Below are 23,294 nucleotides of genomic sequence, written 5' to 3' on the forward strand. Positions count from 1 at the left end.
TGTTTTAAAGGGCCCCTATTCCCTGTGGGGCCCCTAGGTGTCAGCCTAGCCAGCCTTATGGATAATACAGCCCTGGCTGGGGCCATAGGTTCAATACTGACCAGAGCCCTATAATGTGGAGTTTCTATATTCTTTCCATGTTTGCATCGGTTTCCACAGGTTATTCCGTTTTCTCCAAGAAGTTGCCCATTTATCAAGTGCATCTTATAAAATTATAGCTAGCAGCGGATTGGTTAAACACTTCTCCACTCTTTTTACTGCTTCATACATCCTCCCCAAAGGGTCTAAGCTCCACTGTCATAGAGACTAATGTGAATTATTAGCGGGTCTGGGGCTCAGAGTCAACACCAATTAGGTCGACACAACTTAGGTCGACACACCTTCGGTCGGCACTTGAAATAGGTCAACACGGACAAAAGGTCAACATGAACAAGGTCGACATGGAAAAAGGTTGACATAACTTTTTTAATGTTTTTTTGGTGTCGTTTTCTCTGTAATGTGACCGGGAACCTCAGTTAGTGCACCGTGTCCCCTCGCATGGCTCACCATGCTTCGGGCAAGGTGTCTTGCTCCGCTACCGCTGCGCTCGGCACAGGTTACCATTCCCAATTGTAGTCCACGTGGATCGTAAAGTATGAAAAAGTTAAAAAAATGAAGAAGAAAAAAGAGAAAAACTCATGTCGACCTTTTTCCATGTCGACCTTGTTCATGTTGAACTTTTGGCCATGTCGACCTATTTCAGGCATCGACCTAAGATGTGTCGACCAACTGGTGTCAACCTAATTGGTGTCGACCTGGAGTCCGGATACCATTATTAGCATACTCTCCTTAAAACCATGCTCAGTATTTGTGCACTATATGTGTAATTGTATATGTACATCAATCAGCCGCAACATTAAAACCACCTGCCTAATATTATGCCCCTTGTGCTGCCAAAACAACTCAGACCCATCTATGTATGGACTCCACAATGAAGGAACGGTGCCCAGTGGTATCTCGCATCAAGGCGTTAGCTGCAGATCCTTTAAGTCTGGTAGGTTGTGTTGTGGGGCCTCCATGGCTCAGACTTGTGTTTCCGGCACATCCCAGAGATCATATAGGCCCTACACACTGGGCGATCTGACTGCAAGATATGAACGATCTTGTTCATTAATGAATGAGATACCGTTCATATCTGTCAGTGTGGAGGCACCAGCGATGAACGATGCGCGGCCCCGTCAGCTGTGCATGCAGGCCGATATGGACGATATCGTCCATATTAGCCTGAACTTCTATGGAGCCGGGTGACGGGAGGAGTGAAGAAACTTCACTCCCCCCGTTACTGCCCCCCCCCCCCCCCCCCCCTGTCGCCAGCTCGGCGGCGGATCTTTAAATGTGTAGGGCCCAATAGGTTCTCAAACTTGGTCCTTAGGACCCTAAACAGTTCATGTTTTCCAGGTCTCCTCACAGAATCCAAAGTGGAATAATTAGCTCCACCTGTGGATCTTTTAAAATGTGTCAGTGAGTAATGAGTACACATGTGCACCTGCTGGGTGACCTGGGAAACATGAACTGTGTGGGGTCCTGAGGACCGAGTTTGAGAACCACTGCCATAGATGCTCAATAGACTGAGATCTGAGGATTTTGAGGCCAAGTCAATACAATATCTCCCAACATGACCCTGTCCAGGAGGGACACAATGCTCTGTTTCTGGACTTTTTTCTTAATTTATTATTTGCATCACCTGTGTTGAACAGGCTCATGGATAAGAAAGTTGTTTCGGCACAGGTGATGGCAATCATACATTAAAAGAGAAGTCCAGGAGCAGAGCATTCTGTCCCTCCTGGAGAGGGTCATGTTGGGAGGTATGCAATACGCTGAACTCTTCATCATGTTCATCAAACCATTTCTGAACTTTTTCTGCAGTTTGGCAGAGAGCATTGTCCTGGTGAAAGAGGACACTGTATCGGATTCGTTACATATCTAAGTTCAGGAATGTAAAGAACCATACTGCCATCTAGTGCAAGATTTCTAAACAGCAATGATTTCCATAGGTATTATAGTATATAGATGTGCATGAGCTTCCATTACTTTCACCTTTCAGAGATGTTTCTAGAGTAGACAGTAACCACTTTATATCCTGGACACCTAGCATGGTAATCTGAATTTAGGCATCATCCCTTTTCACCCCCTATTTCACCATGCCATGATCACCTTTCACTATGCTCATGATACAAGTAGTACAATATGAAATGTTTAAGAGCCTTATACTAGTGTCAATATACATAGGGAATTTGTACCCTTATAGTACAGTCACATTCCCAGACACTATTGCATCTTTTCAAATTATATATTTTTGCTGTTCCCTCGTCCTCCACTACCTGATCTTTATTTTCCTAATTTGATTTTATTCCTCCTTCCAAACTTGTCTGTACTGACCAGCCCTAGTTACACCTTCGTTGACTACTCTTTGCTCTAATGGCAGGTCACACAGAGGTAAGTGAACCCTGTGGATTCATTTGGTTATTATTATGATCTATTTATAAAGCGCCCAGATATTATGCAGCGCTGTACAATATGAAGACCATGATACAAAAAAATTCTAATGAGTGTCATTCAGAGCCGTAACGGAAACAAGACATTTTGATACTCTGGGCCAGAAAAAGCATTGGCACCTATCCCCTTCCGCCCCCCAAATATTTTTCAAACAGGGACATATGGTGAGCTCTAGTGCCCAGTGAAAGCTCTAGTTATGATGCTTCTTCCCACATGATATATATGTGGCAAGGGGCATCACATAGCATACTAAGGGGGACATTTACTAAGCAGTGATAAGAGCGGAGAAGTGAGCCAGTGGAGAATTGGCCCCATCAACCAATCAGCAGCTCTGTATCATTTTGAAGTATGCAAATTATAGATGTTACGTTAGTGCTGATTGGTTGCCATGGGCAACTTCTCCACTGGCTCACTTCTCTGCTCTTATCACTGCTTAGTAAATGTTCCCCTATGTATTTAAGGTCCAAAAGATGCCTGAGAATTTTGAAAGTCGGTGTAGGGACTGACCAAATGGGAATGGCCGTGAAGGGGAACTAACATTCCCTGAATTCAGATGAATTACAGTCTGAAGTGGTAATATTAGGTGAGTGCTGAATTTGTATGCACGATGGCTTGCTGCGCTCGCCACAGGTTCTATTCCCATTCCCACTTTATGGGTGACATGGACACCCTCAAGTAGGAATAGTCCCTGTTAGTTGGCATGCTGACTGTCGGGATTTCCAGTGGTCGGGATTCCGGCATCAGTATACTGACCGGCGGGGATCCAGACCGCCGGTAACATGATTACATCTCCTTACAGAACACTCCCAAGAAATGGATTTGGACACCAATCCTCTTATACCATCATTTATGAACTTAATTTGAGAGCTGTTTGTCATTTAGTTACATGATCCTTTAGTTTAAATAAGACATTACCTAGCGGTCATACCCAGGACCTTCAGTCACATCTTCCTTTATTTAAAGCACGTTTCAAAATACTGTCGTACCCCAGATTCAAACCCATGACCTATTTGCTCCTGTATGGGAAGTATGACAGTATTTTGAAATGTGTGTCTTAGATTAAGGAGCATTTATTATTGTTATTACCAGTTATTTATATAGCGCACACATATTCCATAGCGCTTCACAGAGAATATTTGGCCATACACATCAATCCACATTCACACTAGGGTTAATTTTGTTGGGAGTCAATTAACCTACAGGTATATTTTTGAATTGTGGGAGGAAACCGGAGTACCCGGAGGAAACCCACGCAAGTACGGGGAGAATATGAAGCAAAAGGTTGTGTTTGCCTGCACCGCTAAGGATAATTTAATTTTATAATGTTAAACCAACAGTTTCAAAATAATCATAAACATGATGTAGTTGGAAAAATTTCTATAAATAGGGGAGAGTATACAAACTCCACACAGTTAGGGCCATGGTGGGAATTGAACCCATGACCTCATTGCTGTGAGGCAGTAATGCTAACCATTACACCATCCATGCTGCACATGTGACTGAAGGTGCCTAGGGACTTGAGGGGGAGATGAGGGTCAGCCGGGTAATGCCAGGGGTTAAAGAAGAGGAAGTTTTAAATTAAAATTGCTTAAAACAGAAAATTGACAGGTACGGCAGAGCAGCGCCCCCTGCCTTGAGATGCACTGTGTGGTGGCGCATGTCGTACCACCTCAGTTACGGCACCTGGTATCATTGAACAGAATTAATTTGGTCTGCCCAAATGAGTTTAAGGTCTGAGAGATGTGGGGAACTCTTAAAAGTACATAAGGTAGTGGAATAACAATTGGAGCGCGTTGGGTATGCGAGACCGGGGGTGGGGATCCTGGCGTCGGTATGCTGACCGTTGGGATCCGGATTGCCAGTCTCGTAACTACATCGTATTTGAGCTGCTGGCAGTAATATATATTTATTCCGAGATTCATTCACATAGGTCCCTCGCCCAGGAGAGAAATTAAACATGCTAAAAATGCCTAATTACCCGATTCCGACTGAAAGCAGTCGGGATCGGGGGATCGGGAATATAAAACATGTTTAATATCCCTGATCCCCTGACTTGCCGTCGGGGGATCAGGGCATTGCCCCAATATATTGCAGATGTATGGGGGCCATAAGATTGATCTGCATTCAAACACTATCTGTACCAGAAGATATCTTACGTTAAACATGGTGACCGTTTCTGCATGGAAACTCATACAAGACATGAAAGACCATTGACTGACCTAAACTATTTTCGAAAGCATTGTTCTGCAGTTTATATCTTTTCCATGGTGTTAGATGTGAGGTCTTTACTACATGAAGCAAAACGTGTAACCACAGCATACCATGGATGACCTAGGTACACAGCCTGAGGTGTTGTCTATAGCAGCCAATCAGATTCCAGCTACCATTTATCTAGTACAGTCTAAAATCAGAGCTAGAATCTGATTGGTTGCTATGGGCAACACTTCCTCTTGTCCTCTTTAGAAGGTTTGAGAAATCTCCCCATTGATCCTGAATGTCCCACTTTCAAGTTTTTATGAGGTTAATGGAATTTCCAGTGTTTATACGTCAGTAAGAAAACATGGCTGCATAGAAACGGACTGTTTATTCCTTAGCACGACAGAAGCTCATTGGGTTATTACAATCAAGCTGTTGGTTTGTTTGTTTTTCTTGCTGTTTTTTTTCTTTTTCTTCCCCCATTCCTTTCTGTAGTGCTTGTTGTTTACCTCTTTATTACACTAAAAATGCAAAAACATAACCCATATGTTATATGTTGATTGTGTAGTAATACTTAGATTATTGTTTTTTTATTATTGAGTAATTCTTTATTCTGTAATTGATCTTCTCTAGAGCTACCAGTCCAGGCCAGACAGCATGCCGAATCGGCCAAAAATATCCTGCTCCGAGGGGTTGCTACGTCCAAATCTGTGGAAGAAAAAAGAGAAATCTTAAGCACGCTGGTGACTATTTACTATACATTGGGCATGGCACACCTGCTGCAAAATAAATATCCTTTAATAATAATATATCACAAAATGTATGTACGTTGTCAATCACAAATACAGGAAAAAACATTCTACAAAGGAAGCAGCCATCTTGGGCACACTGTCATGGTTACAGTGGGTGTATCAAACATGAAATACAACATACCCACATAATCATCAGTTTTGCTGATCACTCAGCCATCCCACGAGGCAGCCATTTTGGGAATATTACAGAGGCTAAATGTGTGGTAATAGCAATATGTGGAGACATGACAGATATGGAGACCAAGCAGTCAGGACACCAGGGGTATATAATGAGCAGACTTATTCACATAAAGTTCATTTCTCTTACGTCCTAGAGGATGCTGGGGTCCCTTTTAGTATCATAGGGTATAGACGGTTCCGCAGGAGCCTTTGGCACTTTAAGACTTTTCAACAGTGTGAACTGGCTCCTCCCTCTATGCCCCTCCTCCAGACCTCAGTTTAGAAAATGTGCCCAGGAGACTGGAAAACACTTTGTTAGGTTTTTTATTTTACAGGGAAGCTGCTGACAACAGCTTCCCTGCTTCGTGGGACTTAGGGGGGGAAGTAGGAACCAACTTCTCAATTAGTTAATGGTTCTGCTTCCGCTGACAGGACACCATTAGCTCCTGAAGGGTACTGAACACAGCCCAAGCCTGGCCAGCGTTCACTCCCACAGCACTGCTGCCACCCCCTAACAGAGCCAGAAGTCAGAAGGCTGGTGAGTATATTACCGGAGTCCTGCAGAGTGGGGATCCTCCGGTCATCGTTGGCGGCATACAGGTACACGCGCAGCGGCGGGAAGCTGCGCGCCATGTCTCTCAGCACAAGGGTGCAGAGCGCGGGGGGCGTGGGGCGCGCTCTGAGGGCATGTTTTAAAACCTTACTCTCACTGGCAAAAAGGGTACATACATGTACAGCCGCTGATGTGCTATCACCAGCCAGTATAAATATTACATTGCTGAGGCTGAAGGGCGGGGCTCCTCTTCAGACTTGCCAGAACACTCACTGGGTGCCATTTTCTCCTGCATAAACTCCAGTGTGAAGCTCCTGAACGCTGTTTCTCCTCATGACAACGCTGATACAAGTGCAGGGTGTTATAGAAGGGGCAGAGAGTGTTCATCATAATTAGGTCTGTGGGCCTATTATTGGTATATGCGCTGTAAGTGGGTAATATTTCCACAATTCACAATAAGGAGCAGTGTGTGGACTGGCAGATCCCCCTGTGTCTCTCTGGCAGACTTTAGTGTGGGTCTGTCCCCAATAGCTCCCCTGTATGATAGGGATGTGTGTGTGTGTGTGTGTGTGTGTGTGTGTGTGTGTGTGTGTGTGTGTGTGTGTGTGTAACATGTCAGACATTGGGGAGGGTTCTTCCCAGGAAGAATCCACTTTAGATGCACAAGAGGGTAATGTGGTGGACCTTCCCTCTCAGAAGGAGCCGGAGTGGCTGAGAATGTCGCAAAAGAATATGTCAATGCTTGCAAAGAAATTCTCTGATTCTGAACAACAGACTAAATATTGGAGGCAGTCTGTGGAAGATGTACTGTTTACTGACCCCTCCATATCATCCACTCGAGTCCCATCCAGTTCCCAGAAAAGGTCTCTGGCCCAGATAATGCAAGGGGACACAGACACAGATTCCAACTCTGACGTCGACACTGGGGATTTGAGAGGGGTAGACCCCAAATTAGCCAAAAGCATACAATGTATGATAGTTGCTATAAAGGAAGTGTTGGAGTATCCTGAAACAACACTGGTCCCAGAGGAAAATGATTATTTTAAATTAAATAAAAAGCAGGTTGTGACTTTTCCTCCTTCAAAGGATTTGAATGCGTTCTTTGAAGAATCCTGCACTAACCCTGAGAAGAAATTTACCCTTCCCCAGTGCCGGCCTTAGGCATAGGCAAACTAGGCAAATGCCTAGGGCAATTGGTCTGCTTAGGGGCACCAGCAGCTTCTGCTGATTAAAATGATATGCGGCATGCCTATATTCTGTGTGTGACTGCGGCTGTATCTGCATACGAAATGCTACTTTGCAGTGTATTCCTGGAAATCACTGTAATCTAGCATTTCGTATGCAGATACAGCCGCAGTCGCACACAGAATATAGACATGCTGCATATCATTTTAATCAGCAGAAGCTGCTTGTGCATCCTATCCACATAGTAATGCAAATAAGATGCATTTTCATAAACAAAAGGTGCCCGATGTTAGAAGAGCTGCCAGCTGACTCATGCCAGGCATCTCCTGCAGAACTAGCGGCAGTGCTAGGGGGCACCAGCCAAAATCTTTCCTAGGGCATCTTATTGGTTAGGGCCGGCTCTGCCCTTCCCAGAAGGATACATGTAGCATACCCTTTCCCTGAGGAAGACAGGCACAAATGGGAGACACCCCCAATGATAGACACCTCAGTTTCTCGGCTGTCTAAGAAAATTGTTTTGCCTGCCCCTGGTTCAGCCTCATTAAAAGATCCAGCTGACTGTAAATTAGAAAACAACCCTAAAATCCATATATACGGCTAACAGAACGGTGCTCAGGCCCACCATTGCTTGTGCGTGCATATGTAATTCTATTGAAAAATGGTCTGACAATTTGCTTGTTAACATAGAGACAGCTGACAGGGATGAAATAGTCCTAACTCTCAGCCATATCAAAGATGCTGCAGGTTAGTGGAAGCTATGAAGGATATTGGGTTGCTGAGTTCAAGATCCTCCGCTATGGCGATTTCAGCCCGCAGGGCGCTGTGGATCCGCCAATGGAATGCTGATGCGGAATAAAAAAAGAATATTGAGGCGCTACCTTACAATGGAGAAGCCCTCTTTGGAGACAAGCTGGATGCCATGATTTCAACAACTACATCAGGCAAATCAGCATTTCTGCCTTCCGCAGCTGCTCCACCTAGGAAAGGATTTCATTCTCATACGATGCAATCCTTTCGGCCCAACAAGTCCAAAAAGGCAAAGGGTACCCCCTTCTTCGCAGGAAGAGGGCGAGGAAGAGGTAAAAAAAAAAGAAATCTACAACACCATCAGGCTAGCAGGAGCAGAAGTCAACAGCTACTTCTGCTAAAACCTCAGCATGACGCTGGGGCTCCCCTGCGGGAGTACGATCGGGTGGGGGCACGTCTACTGTCTTTCAGCCAGGTCTGGGTTCACTCAGATTTGGATCCTTGGGTATTGCAGATAGTATCCCAAGGGTACAAATTGGAATTTCAGGACTTTTCCCCATGCCGATTTTTCAAATCAGCCTTGCCAGCTTCTGTTCAGGACAGAGCAAAAGTGCTGAACGCAATACAGAAATTATGTCAAGACAACGCAATTTCCTTAGTTCCTGTGTCACAACAGGAAAAAGGGTTTTATTCAAGCCTGTTTGTAGTGTCGAAACTGTATGGCTCTGTCAGAATGATTTTAAACCTAAAGACTCTGAACCTTTATTTGAAAAGGTACAAATTCAAGATGGAATCCCTGAGAGCGGTGATCTCCAGCTTGGAGGAAAAGGAATTTCTGGTATCGATGGACATCAAAGATGCTTATTTACATGTTCCCATCTACCTGCCGCATCAGGCATACCTGAGGTTTGCGGTGCAGGACTGCCACTACCAGTTCCAAACATTGCCTTTCGGGCTCTCCACGGCTCCGAGAATATTCACCAAGGTGATGGCAGAGATGATGGTTCTTCTTTGCAAGAAAGGAGTCAAAGTCATCCCATACTTGGAAGATCTCCTCATAAAAGTGAGATCCAGGGAGAAACTAGTGCAGAACATTGCACTTTCACTGACGGTGCTTCAACAGCACGGTTGGATTATAAACCTTCCAAAATCACAATTGGAACCCACAATGAGGTTATCATTTCTGGGAATGATATTGGACACGGAAGCACAGAAAGTATTCCTACCGGTGGAAAAGGCTCTGGAGATCCAGAGGATGGTCAAACAAGTTTTAAAACCAGCACGCGTATCGATTCATCAGTGCATCCGCCTGCTGGGGAAGATGGTATCGGCCTACGAGGCTCTACAATTTAGCCGATTCCACGCCAGGGTGTTCCAATGGGACCTACTGGACAAGTGGTCTGGATCGCACCTACACATGCACCGGAGGATAATCCTGTCAACAAAAGCCATTATTTCACTCTTGTGGTGGCTTCAAAGTCTCACCTCCTGGAGGGACGTAGGTTCAGGACTCAGACTTGGATCCTGGTGACCACAGATGCGAGCCTCCAAGGTTGGGGAGCAAGGGGAAAGGACGATGGTCAAGTCAAGAAGTCCTTCACATAAACATTCTGGAATTGAGAGCTGTGTACAACAGCCTTCATCAAGCGGCACACCTTCTTCATGGTCGTCCCATACAGATCCAGTCAGACAATGTAACGACAGTAGCTTACATAAACCGCCAGGGCGGAACAAAAAGCAGAGCGGCAATGGCAGAGGTGACACAGATACTCCTCTGGGCAGAAAGACATGCAAAAGCTCTGTCTGCAATTTTCATTCCGGGAGTGGACAACTGGGAAGCAAACTTCCTCAGCAGACACGATCTCCATCCAGGAGAATGGGGCCTCCACCCAGAAGTCTTTGCAGTGGTAGCAGATCGTTGGGGTGTTCCTCAAGTAGATATGATGGCATCACGTCTCAACAAGAAGCTTCAGAAATATTGTTCCAGGTCGAGAGACCCACAAGCAATAGCAGTGGATGCACTGGTGACCCAGTGGGTGTTTCAGTCGGTGTATCTGTTCCCTCCACTTCCATTAATACCAAAAGTTCTCAAGATCATCAGAAGAACAAGGGTTCGAGCAATTCTCATTGCTCCAGACTGGCCAAGGAGGGCTTGGTATCCAGATCTTCAGGCATTATTACTAGAAGATCCTCAGCCTCTTCCTCTTCGCGAGGACCTGCTTCAGCAGGGGCCATTTGTTTATCAAGACTTGCCGCAGCTACGTATGACGGCATGGCTGTTGAGCGCCAGATCCTAGCCCGTAAGGGTATTCCCAATGAAGTCATTCCCACACTTATTCTGGCCAGGAAAGGGGTAACGTCCAAACATTACCATCGTATTTGGAGAAAATATGTATCTTGGTGTGAATCCAATAAGTCTCCTGCGGTGGAGTTTAAATTAGGACGTCTATTCCTATTTCTACAGGCGGGTGTGGATGCTGCCTTGAGATTAGGGTCTATCAAGGTCCAAATTTCGGCCTTGTCCATTTTCTTTCAGAAACAGTTGGCTTCCCTTCCTGAGGTCCAGACGTTCGTGAAGGGGGTTCTGCGCATCCAACCTTCCTCTGTGTCTCTTGTGGCGCCATGGGATCTTAATGTTGTGTTGCAGTTCCTTAAATCGGACTGGTTTGAGCCTCTACAAGAGCTAGAGTTAAAGTTTCTCACTTGGAAAGTGGTCATGCTGTTGGCCTTGGCCTCAGGCAGACGAGTGTCTGAATTAGGGGCTCTGTCACACAAGAGACCTTATTTGATTTTTCATGAAGATAGAGCTGAACTGCGTATGCGTCAGCATTTTCTTCCAAAGGTTGTGTCTTATTTCCATATCAACCAACCTGTAGTGGTGCCAGTGGCTCCTGACACCTCAGCCGTTTCAAACTCCTTGGATGTCGTCAGAGCGTTGAGGACTTATGTTGCAAGAACGTCTCAGATAAGGAAAACAGAATCTTTGTTTGTCCTCTATAACCCCAACAAGATTGGGAGTCCTGCTTCTAAGCAGACTATTGCGCGCTGGATCGGAGGTACCATTCAGCACGCTTATTCCTCGGCAGGATTGGCGTTACCGAGTTCGGTAAAGGCCCACTCTACAAGGAAAGTGGGTTCTTCCTGGGCGGCTGCCCGGGGTGCCTCAGCGTTGCACATTTGCCGAGCAGCTACTTGGTCAGGGGCAAACACGTTTGCTAAGTTTTACAGGTTTGACACCTTGGCTGCTGACGACCTTCAGTTTGGTCAGTCAGTTCTGCAGGAACATTAGCACTTTCCCGCCCGTACTGGGAGCTTTGGTACATCCCCGTACTCAGTGGCGGATTTAGGGGGGGGGCACCAAGGCACGTGCCCCCCCTGTCATTTTTAGTGCAGACTGACATGCGGACGAGTGTCCGCATGTCAGTCTGCGGTCTCGTTTCGTCCCCTGCTGTTAGGAGGGACACGGAGGGCACAGTGCACGCCTCTCCTGTGTCCCTCCTGTGTCTCCGGCGGCCGCTGGTCTCATAAAGGAAGTGCCGTTCGTGAGCACTTCCTTTATTACAGTGACCCGCGGCCGCCGGAGACCCAGGAGGGACACAGGGAGGCGTGCACTGTGCCCTCCGTGTCCCTCCTAACAGCAGGGGAGCGGGGGGAGCAGCGGCGGCGGCGGAGGAAGGGGGGGGACGGGGGACGCACTGGGGGGGAATATCTGGCACTGGGGGCATATTTGCAGGGAGGGGGGGGCGAATATCTGGCACTGGGGACATATATGGCACTGGGGGGAATATCTGGCACTGGGGGCATATCTGGCACTGGGGGGGGGGATATCTGGCACTGGGGGCATATGTGGCACTGGGGGGGGGATATCTGGCACTGGGGGGAATAACTGGCAGGGAAGGGATATCTGGCACTGGGGCATTGTCTGGCACTGGGGGCATATGTGGCACTGGGGGGGGGAATATCTGGCACTGGGGCATATGTGGCAATGGGGGCATATATAGCTCTGGGGGCATATGTGGCATTGTCGGGGAATATCTGGCACTGGGGGTATATGTGTACCTGGCACATGGGGGGGGCTATATTTGGCACTGGGGGCATGTGAGTACCTGGCACCGTGGGGGAATATCTGGCACTGGGGACATATGTGGCACTGGGAGCACAGCCCTAGCAACAAGGACTACCTCCTAGCAACGAGCATGACACCCAGTGCATGAAACCCCTGGCAACGAGCATGACACCCAGTGCATGAAACCCCTGGCAACAAGCATGACACCCAGTGCATGAAACCCCTGGCAACGAGCATGACACCCTGAGCATGAAAACCCCTGGCACCGTGCATGGAACCAAGAGCATGAAACCCCTGGCAACGAGCATGACACCCAGTGCATGAAACCCCTGACAACGAGCAGGTATTTGAAAAGTAATTAGAAGCCTTACTGTAGGACTTAATGTGTAATGGGCATTACGGTGTGTGGCATAATGTATCACGGACATTGCGGTGTGTGTCATAATGTGTCGCAGGCATTACGGTGTATGGTATACTCTATCGCTGGCATTGTGATATGTGGTATAATGTCTCAGGGTCATTGCAGTGTGTGGCATAATGTATCACGGACATTGCGGTGTGTGCCATAATGTGTCAGGCATTACGGTGTGTGGTATACTATATCACGGGCATTGTGGTATGTGGTATAATGTCTCAGGGTTATTACAGTGTGGCATAATATATAACGGGCATTGCGGTGTGTGGCATAGGGTATAACGGGCATTGCGGTATGTGTCACAGGCATTACGGTGTATGGTATACTATATCACGGGCATTGTGGTATAATGTCTCAAGGTCATTGCAGTGTGTGGCATAATGTGTCCCAGACATTGTATGTGCTATAATGTATCAGGGGCAGTGCAGTGTGTAGCATAATGTATAACGGGCATTGCGATTCCTGTCATAATGTGTCACAGGCATTACGGTGTGTGGCATAATGTGTCTGGGGCATTACAGTGTGTGCATATTGTGTCATGTGCATTATTGTGTGTGGAATAATGTCTAAGGGCCATTGCAGTATGTGGAATAATGTATACTGGGCATTACTATAAGGAGGAAAAATGACAAATAATGTAAGGGGCATGAATCAGGATTATTTTTCTTTTCTGTGGTGGCCAACGTCTGGGCGTGCAGGTTGCAAAACTGGGGTATAAGGTAGTCTTTTCCTGCAATACCACGCCCATTCCAACGAAGCCACGCCCATTCCAACGAAGCCACGTCCCTTATGGTGCCCCCCCTGTAATTTTTTTCTGGATCCGCCCCTGCCCGTACTAAAAGGGATCCCAGCTTCCTCTAGGACGTAAGAGAAAATAGGATTTTAATTACCTACCGGTAAATCCTTTTCTCGTAGTCCGTAGAGGATGCTGGGCGCCCGCCCGGTGCTCATTTTTCCTGCAAATTACGTTTTGTCTTTTTACACAGGTTCTCATGTGTTAAGATGTTTTACAGCAGTTGCTGTTACGTTATGCATGCGCGTTAGCATGGGTTATGTTGAAGGCCATGTTAGGCGACATGTTTTTGGTATGGTGTGAGCTGGTGTGAATCTCGCCACTAGTTTAATGTAAATTCTTCTGTCGAAGATGTCCGTCTCCTCGGGCACAGTTCCTATACTGAGGTCTGGAGGAGGGGCATAGAGGGAGGAGCCAGTTCACACTGTTGAAAAGTCTTAAAGTGCCGAAGGCTCCTGCGGAACCATCTATACCCCATGGTACTAAAAGGGACCCCAGCATCCTCTACGGACTACGAGAAAAGGATTTACCGGTAGGTAATTAAAATCCTATTTTAATCACATAATGTTCATTTCAGATCAGCAAAAGTGCAGAACCACAGCCCAATACTCTCCTGCGATGCCACATACTCTGTGAGGGTACAAACATTTCAACTGGAAGATGTTTGATTGATATTTTAGAGAACAGAAAGAGAGACAGACACCAGAGTAGGATATATTGAGGCTATTGCCCCTACTGTCAGAATAATGTCATATAGGTCACTTCACTGTAGTGAGTGCTACAACAATATTTATTTATATACTGAAGTCACAGAATCGCAACTGTTGCAATTGGCTGTGGCAGTATCTCATATATATTGCTGGTTCCAGCAGCAGGATTATCCAATTTACAACATGATGATATTGGCTCTTATATATTGCTAGTTTGGAACAATTTTCCAATTAAATTTGGCAAATTTACCAATTTCCAGCACCCAACGCCATCTTCAGATGGTGATGGCCATTGCAGACTATGGGCCACATTTTGTAAAAGGTACCAGAAGAGGGATCCAGAGGATCCCTCCCCGCCACTCCCTGCTCACACATGCGCGGTCTGCAGACTACGCATGCGCAGTACCATGTCTGGATCACAAAACCAGCAAAATTAAAAAAGGGAATGATTTTTTTTTTTTTAATGCCCAAATGACATTACTGTAGGTTCCATGTAGAGTTTATCACCTTAACTGTGGCACTGGAAGAGAGTCCTATGTTAATTTGCAGAAAGTGGAGAAAATTGTGGAAGAGCTGGAAGAGCTACAGGAGAAGAAGTCTGTTATTGGAAAAATATCTGAGAAGGACATTGCACTAGCACTGGGGAGGTACGTACCGGTTGGGTTTGATTTGCCGGCGGTTGGGATATCGGCGGTCAGAATACCGACCGCAGCATTGTGAAAATCGTAATCCTGATATAAGATGCCTAACCCTAACCCCCCCCCCCCCCCCTCCCTGCAGCCTAAACCTAACCCCCCACCCCCGCAGGTTACCTGTCGTGATTCCCGATGACTTGTTGTTCGGCATCCTGGCTGTCAGGATTTTGGTGCCAGAATGGTGAATCTATTCAGACTGCTGGTGTCGGCATCCCGAATAGTATCAGGATTCCGGCGTCGGCATTCTGACAGCCGGTATCCCAACAGCCGGCCGTACAGTGTTGGGTTTGGTTTACGTACAAGTATTTTCTCAAATGGGACTGAACAGCCCATAATCATCAGTATATCCAGGTTACTATAGGAGGTGACTGGTGCATTTCACATCACAATGAGCGCAGTCAGATGCTATTGCTGTAAATTAAATTAGTGGGACCCCACCATGGGCTGAAATCCCTGCTGCTCGGTCTGTTATTAGGGGTACACCAAAACCCCCACAGATAAAATCACTACAGACCAAGAATAATAGACCTTAGCACTTTATTGCTACAAAGAATGCTGTTACCATTTAGAAAATGTTTTATGCTGATGTCACCTTTACCCCATCTGCCAAATCATTTCTATCACCGCTATCTGACAGGGCCTGCGTCATGCAGAACAAGCTGAGCTCAGCTATGAATTACTTTCAACAAGCCATGGAGATTGTGATTTCCTCTGATGGGGACAGTTCTCCTGATCTGATCAGTATTTACCGAGACATGGCCAGAGCTGAACAGACAAAGAAGAGGTATGACCAGGCCATTCACCACTTACTGCAGGTGGGTTCAGTGTAACATAATATTATCATCATAGATTTGTGATTCGCCTCAGTGTTTCACAGTGAGGACAACAGGACATACATAAATCTTAGGTATACTAGGTAGTATAGGTAGGAGTAGGGTAGGTGTGAGGGTGTATTAGTGTAAGTAGTATAGGTGGGAGTAGGGTAGGTGTGAGGGTGTATTAGTGTGGGTAGTATAGGTGGGAGTAGGGTAGGTGTGAGGGTGCATTAGTGTAGGTAGTATAGGTGGGAGTAGGGTAGGTGTGAGGGTGTATTAGTGTAGGTAGTATAGGTGGGAGTAGGGTAGGTGTGAGGGTGCATTAGTGTGGGTAGTATAGGTGGGAGTAGGGTAGGTGTGAGGGTGCATTAGTGTGTAGTATAGGTGGGAGTATGGTAGGTGTGAGGGTGCATTAGTGTAGGTAGTATAGGTGGGAGTAGGGTAGGTGTGAGGGTGTATTAGTGTAAGTAGTATAGGTGGGAGTAGGGTAGGTGTGAGGGTGCATTAGTGTGTAGTATAGGTAGGAGTAGGGTAGGTGTGAGGGTGCATTAGTGTGGGTAGTATAGGTGGGAGTAGGGTAGGTGTGAGGGTGCATTAGTGTGGGTAGTATAGGTGGGAGTAGGGTAGGTGTGAGGGTGCATTAGTGTGGGTAGTATAGGTGGGAGTAGGGTAGGTGTGAGGGTGCATTAGTGTGAGTAGTATAGGTGGGAGTAGGGTAGGTGTGAGGGTGCATTAGTGTAGGTAGTATAGGTGGGAGTAGGGTAGGTGTGAGGGTGTATTAGTGTAAGTAGTATAGGTGGGAGTAGGGTAGGTGTGAGGGTGCATTAGTGTAAGTAGTATAGGTGGGAGTAGGGTAGGTGTGAGGGTGCATTAGTGTAGGTAGTATAGGTGGGAGTAGGGTAGGTGTGAGGGTGTATTAGTGTGTCTTGTATAGGTAGGAGTAGGGTAGGTGTGAGGGTGTATTAGTGTAAGTAGTATAGGTGGGAGTAGGGTAGGTGTGAGGGTGCATTAGTGTAAGTAGTATAGGTGGGAGTAGGGTAGGTGTGAGGGTGCATTAGTGTAGGTAGTATAGGTGGGAGTAGGGTAGGTGTGAGGGTGTATTAGTGTGGGTAGTATAGGTAGAAGTAGGGTAGGTGTGAGGGTGCATTAGTGTGGGTAGTATAGGTGGGAGTAGGGTAGGTGTGAGGGTGTATTAGTGTGGGTAGTATAGGTAGGAGTAGGGTAGGTGTGAGGGTGCATTAGTGTAGGTAGTATAGGTGGGTGTAGGGTAGGTGTGAGGGTGTATTAGTGTAAGTAGTATAGGTGGGAGTAGGGTAGGTGTGAGGGTGCATTAGTGTGTAGTATAGGTAGGAGTAGGGTAGGTGTGAGGGTGCATTAGTGTAGGTAGTATAGGTGGGAGTAGGGTAGGTGTGAGGGTGTATTAGTGTAAGTAGTATAGGTGGGAGTAGGGTAGGTGTGAGGGTGCATTAGTGTGGGTAGTATAGGTGGGAGTAGGGTAGGTGTGAGGGTGCATTAGTGTGGGTAGTATAGGTGGGAGTAGGGTAGGTGTGAGGGTGCATTAGTGTGAGTAGTATAGGTGGGAGTAGGGTAGGTGTGAGGGTGCATTAGTGTAGGTAGTATAGGTGGGAGTAGGGTAGGTGTGAGGGTGTATTAGTGTAAGTTGTATAGGTGGGAGTAGGGTAGGTGTGAGGGTGCATTAGTGTAGGTAGTGTAGGTGGGAGTAGGGTAGGTGTGAGGGTGTATTAGTGTGTCTTGTATAGGTAGGAGTAGGGTAGGTGTGAGGGTGTATTAGTGTAAGTAGTATAGGTGGGAGTAGGGTAGGTGTGAGGGTGCATTAGTGTAAGTAGTATAGGTGGGAGTAGGGTAGGTGTGAGGGTGCATTAGTGTAGGTAGTATAGGTGGGAGTAGGGTAGGTGTGAGGGTGTATTAGTGTGGGTAGTATAGGTAGAAGTAGGGTAGGTGTGAGGGTGCATTAGTGTGGGTAGTATAGGTGGGAGTAGGGTAGGTGTGAGGGTGTATTAGTGTGGGTAGTATAGGTAGGAGTAGGGTAGGTGTGAGGGTGCATTAGTGTAGGTAGTATAGGTGGGTGTAGGGTAGGTGTGAGGGTGTATTAGTGTAAGTAGTATAGGTGGGAGTAGGGTAGGTGTGAGGGTGCATTAGTGTGTAGTATAGGTAGGAGTAGGGTAGGTGTGAGGGTGCATTAGTGTAGGTAGTATAGGTGGGAGTAGGGTAGGTGTGAGGGTGTATTAGTGTAAGTAGTATAGGTGGGAGTAGGGTAGGTGTGAGGGTGCATTAGTGTGGGTAGTATAGGTGGGAGTAGGGTAGGTGTGAGGGTGCATTAGTGTGGGTAGTATAGGTGGGAGTAGGGTAGGTGTGAGGGTGCATTAGTGTGAGTAGTATAGGTGGGAGTAGGGTAGGTGTGAGGGTGCATTAGTGTAGGTAGTATAGGTGGGAGTAGGGTAGGTGTGAGGGTGTATTAGTGTAAGTAGTATAGGTGGGAGTAGGGTAGGTGTGAGGGTGCATTAGTGTAAGTAGTATAGGTGGGAGTAGGGTAGGTGTGAGGGTGCATTAGTGTAGGTAGTATAGGTGGGAGTAGGGTAGGTGTGAGGGTGTATTAGTGTGTCTTGTATAGGTAGGAGTAGGGTAGGTGTGAGGGTGTATTAGTGTAAGTAGTATAGGTGGGAGTAGGGTAGGTGTGAGGGTGCATTAGTGTAAGTAGTAGAGGTGGGAGTAGGGTAGGTGTGAGGGTGCATTAGTGTAGGTAGTATAGGTGGGAGTAGGGTAGGTGTGAGGGTGTATTAGTGTGGGTAGTATAGGTAGAAGTAGGGTAGGTGTGAGGGTGCATTAGTGTGGGTAGTATAGGTGGGAGTAGGGTAGGTGTGAGGGTGTATTAGTGTGGGTAGTATAGGTAGGAGTAGGGTAGGTGTGAGGGTGCATTAGTGTAGGTAGTATAGGTGGGTGTAGGGTAGGTGTGAGGGTGTATTAGTGTAAGTAGTATAGGTGGGAGTAGGGTAGGTGTGAGGGTGCATTAGTGTGTAGTATAGGTAGGAGTAGGGTAGGTGTGAGGGTGCATTAGTGTAGGTAGTATAGGTGGGAGTAGGGTAGGTGTGAGGGTGTATTAGTGTAGGTAGTATAGGTGGGTGTAGGGTAGGTGTGAGGGTGTATTAGTGTAAGTAGTATAGGTGGGAGTAGGGTAGGTGTGAGGGTGCATTAGTGTGTAGTATAGGTAGGAGTAGGGTAGGTGTGAGGGTGCATTAGTGTGGGTAGTATAGGTGGGAGTAGGGTAGGTGTGAGGGTGCATTAGTGTGGGTAGTATAGGTGGGAGTAGGGTAGGTGTGAGGGTGCATTAGTGTGAGTAGTATAGGTGGGAGTAGGGTAGGTGTGAGGGTGCATTAGTGTAGGTAGTATAGGTGGGAGTAGGGTAGGTGTGAGGGTGTATTAGTGTAAGTAGTATAGGTGGGAGTAGGGTAGGTGTGAGGGTGCATTAGTGTAAGTAGTATAGGTGGGAGTAGGGTAGGTGTGAGGGTGCATTAGTGTAGGTAGTATAGGTGGGAGTAGGGTAGGTGTGAGGGTGTATTAGTGTGTCTTGTATAGGTAGGAGTAGGGTAGGTGTGAGGGTGTATTAGTGTAAGTAGTATAGGTGGGAGTAGGGTAGGTGTGAGGGTGCATTAGTGTAAGTAGTATAGGTAGGAGTAGGGTAGGTGTGAGGGTGCATTAGTGTAGGTAGTATAGGTGGGAGTAGGGTAGGTGTGAGGGTGTATTAGTGTGGGTAGTATAGGTAGAAGTAGGGTAGGTGTGAGGGTGCATTAGTGTGGGTAGTATAGGTAGGAGTAGGGTAGGTGTGAGGGTGCATTAGTGTAGGTAGTATAGGTGGGAGTAGGGTAGGTGTGAGGGTGTATTAGTGTGGGTAGTATAGGTAGGAGTAGGGTAGGTGTGAGGGTGTATTAGTGTGTGTAGTATAGGTAGGAGTAGGGTAGGTGTGAGAGTGTATTAGTGTGTGTAGTATAGGTAGAAGTAGGGTAGGTGTGAGGGTGCATTAGTGTGTGTAGTATAGGTGGGAGTAGGGTAGGTGTGAGGGTGCATTAGTGTGTAGTATAGGTAGGAGTAGGGTAGGTGTGAGGGTGCATTAGTGTGTGTAGTATAGGTGGGAGTAGGGTAGGTGTGAGGGTACATTAGTGTAAGTAGTATAGGTGGGAGTAGGGTAGGTGTGAGGGTGCATTAGTGTAGGTAGTATAGGTGGGAGTACGGTAGGTGTGAGCAGAGCCGTCTTAACAGCAGTGTAGGCCCCTGGACACAGCAATGCACTGGGGCCCCTATCCACCCATCAGCGGTAGAGGTGGGGGGGTGCTATCAGCGGCAGCTTTGATGTTCCGTGGGGGATGGGGGCTTCTATCTTTCGCTCAGCATGTAGGACCTGGAGAAATAATTTCTGCTAATTACTCATTTACTGCACAAATAGGGCGGGAAGGAGAACACTAAACTGTAGAAGGGGACATTGTGCTGAATGAAGGGGCCCAGGTACATGACTTCCAGGGTAGTAGGGGGTGTTTAATACAAAGGGGAGGGGTGGATAGTGGAGTAGGCTTAATATTCATCATTTTCCGGGGGTCAGGGCAGCTAGCTTTACTGCAGATATCTCCAGTTCCTGGAAATAGATTTCTTAGCTTTAGTGGGATAAAAAAAAAACTAGAGAGTCCCATCTTTCTGGAGGTTCTGGGAACTTGGGGATCAGACTTCAGGAGCCAGAGCAATCCACCGACAAATATATAAAACAGCATATTAGGCGTGTGGACCTAGAGCAGGGACCAGCTGCTTGAAGGCTGATATCTCTGGTTCTGGGCATAATAGAGACAAGCTGCCAGTGTCCACTGAAAGGGGAGAGTCACAGCTTTTGGAAAAACTCTAAGTCAGACAGAAACCGAGATATCTGGCTGGGAAGAACAATTAATAGGCTTGGATGGGGACCACTGCTTTGATGTCTGATATCTCTGGTTCCCCAGGGCCGATTTTCAAAAATCTGGTACCCCTGGAAAGAGGGGACCCTCAGCTATCAGGCTAGGGCCCTTTTACTCCAGGGGCCCTTGGGCAAGAGCCCATTGAGCCCATACGAAAAGACGGCCCTGGGTGTGAGGGTGTATTAGTGTGGGTAGTATAGGTGGGAGTAGGGTAGGTGTGAGGGTGTATTAGTGTGTGTAGTATAGGTAGGAGTAGGGTAGGTGTGAGAGTGTATTAGTGTGTGTAGTATAGGTAGAAGTAGGGTAGGTGTGAGGGTGCATTAGTGTGTGTAGTATAGGTGGGAGTAGGGTAGGTGTGAGGGTGCATTAGTGTGTAGTATAGGTAGGAGTAGGGTAGGTGTGAGGGTGCATTAGTGTAAGTAGTATAGGTGGGAGTAGGGTAGGTGTGAGGGTGCATTAGTGTGGGTAGTATAGGTGGGAGTAGGGTAGGTGTGAGGGTGTATTAGTGTGGGTAGTATAGGTGGGAGTAGGGTAGGTGTGAGGGTGTATTAGTGTGGGTAGTATAGGTGGGAGTAGGGTAGGTGTGAGGGTGTATTAGTGTAAGTAGTATAGGTGGGAGTAGGGTAGGTGTGAGGGTGTATTAGTGTGGGTAGTATAGGTGGGAGTATGGTAGGTGTGAGGGTGCATTAGTGTAGGTAGTATAGGTAGGAGTAGGGTAGGTGTGAGAGTGTATTAGTGTGTGTAGTATAGGTAGAAGTAGGGTAGGTGTGAGAGTGTATTAGTGTGTGTAGTATAGGTAGAAGTAGGGTAGGTGTGAGGGTGCATTAGTGTGTGTAGTATAGGTGGGAGTAGGGTAGGTGTGAGGGTGCATTAGTGTGTAGTATAGGTGGGAGTAGGGTAGGTGTGAGGGTGCATTAGTGTGTAGTATAGGTAGGAGTAGGGTAGGTGTGAGAGTGTATTAGTGTGTGTAGTATAGGTAGAAGTAGGGTAGGTGTGAGGGTGTATTAGTGTGGGTAGTATAGGTAGAAGTAGGGTAGGTGTGAGGGTGCATTAGTGTGGGTAGTATAGGTGGGAGTAGGGTAGGTGTGAGGGTGTATTAGTGTGGGTAGTATAGGTGGGAGTAGGGTAGGTGTGAGGGTGTATTAGTGTGGGTAGTATAGGTAGGAGTAGGGTAGGTGTGAGGGTGCATTAGTGTAGGTAGTATAGGTAGGAGTAGGGCAGGTGTGAGAGTGTATTAGTGTGTGTAGTATAGGTAGAAGTAGGGTAGGTGTGAGAGTGTATTAGTGTGTGTAGTATAGGTAGAAGTAGGGTAGGTGTGAGGGTGCATTAGTGTGTGTAGTATAGGTGGGAGTAGGGTAGGTGTGAGGGTGCATTAGTGTGTAGTATAGGTAGGAGTAGGGTAGGTGTGAGGGTGTATTAGTGTGTGTAGTATAGGTAGGAGTAGGGTAGGTGTCAGGGTGCATTAGTGTAGGTAGTATAGGTGGAAGTAGGTAGGTGTGAGGGTGCATTAGTGTGTGTAGTATAGGTGGGAGTAGGGTAGGTGTGAGGGTGCATTAGTGTGTAGTATAGGTAGGAGTAGGGTAGGTGTGAGGGTGTATTAGTGTGTGTAGTATAGGTAGGAGTAGGGTAGGTGTGAGGGTGTATTAGTGTGTGTAGTATAGGTGGGAGTAGGGTAGGTGTGAGGGTGTATTAGTGCGGGTAGTATAGGTAGAAGTAGGGTAGGTGTGAGAGTGTATTAGTGTGTGTAGTATAGGTAGAAGTAGGGTAGGTGTGAGGGTGCATTAGTGTAGGTAGTATAGGTGGGAGTAGGGTAGGTGTGAGGGTGTATTAGTGTGGGTAGTATAGGTGGGAGTAGGGTAGGTGTTAGGGTGCATTAGTGTAGGTAGTATAGGTAGGAGTAGGGTAGGTGTGAGAGTGTATTAGTGTGTGTAGTATAGGTAGGAGTAGGGTAGGTGTGAGAGTGTATTAGTGTGTGTAGTATAGGTAGAAGTAGGGTAGGTGTGAGGGTGCATTAGTGTGTGTAGTATAGGTGGGAGTAGGGTAGGTGTGAGAGTGTATTAGTGTGGGTAGTATAGGTGGGAGTAGGGTAGGTGTGAGGGTGTATTAGTGTGGGTAGTATAGGTGGGAGTAGGGTAGGTGTGAGAGTGTATTAGTGTGTGTAGTATAGGTGGGAGTAGGGTAGGTGTGAGAGTGTATTAGTGTGTGTAGTATAGGTAGGAGTAGGGTAGGTGTGATGGTGTATTAGTGTGGGTAGTATAGGTAGGAGTAGGGTAGGTGTGAGGGTGTATTAGTGTGTGTAGTATAGGTAGGAGTAGGGTAGGTGTGCGGGTGTATTAGTGTGTGTAGTATAGGTAGGAGTAGGGTAGGTGTGAGGGTGTATTAGTGTGTATAGTATAGGTAGGAGTAGGGTAGGTGTGAGAGTGTATTAGTGTGTGTAGTATAGGTAGGAGTAGGGTAGGGGTGAGAGTTTATTAGTGTGTGTAGTATAGGTAGAAGTAGGGTAGGTGTGAGGGTGCATTAGTGTGTGTAGTATAGGTGGGAGTAGGGTAGGTGTGAGGGTGCATTAGTGTGTAGTATAGGTAGGAGTAGGGTAGGTGTGAGGGTGTATTAGTGTGTGTAGTATAGGTAGGAGTAGGGTAGGTGTGAGGGTGCATTAGT

The 23,294-nt window shown here is 46.9% G+C and overlaps 1 protein-coding gene across 1 annotated transcript in view; it reads left to right on the top strand.

Moving 5' to 3' along the window:
• The window catches only part of TTC23L (tetratricopeptide repeat domain 23 like), a 126,760-nt gene that overhangs the window by 24,110 nt on the left and 79,356 nt on the right, over positions 1–23,294 (top strand). Inside the window, exons 5-7 of the mRNA XM_063925444.1 lie at positions 5,365–5,521; positions 14,693–14,818; positions 15,504–15,681. Coding sequence (XP_063781514.1) covers positions 5,365–5,521; positions 14,693–14,818; positions 15,504–15,681 — 461 coding nt within the window. The remainder of the gene's footprint in view (positions 1–5,364; positions 5,522–14,692; positions 14,819–15,503; positions 15,682–23,294) is intronic.

This window comes from Pseudophryne corroboree, chromosome 1 (assembly GCF_028390025.1).
Source record: "Pseudophryne corroboree isolate aPseCor3 chromosome 1, aPseCor3.hap2, whole genome shotgun sequence".
Classification (NCBI taxonomy): Eukaryota; Metazoa; Chordata; class Amphibia; order Anura; family Myobatrachidae; genus Pseudophryne; species Pseudophryne corroboree.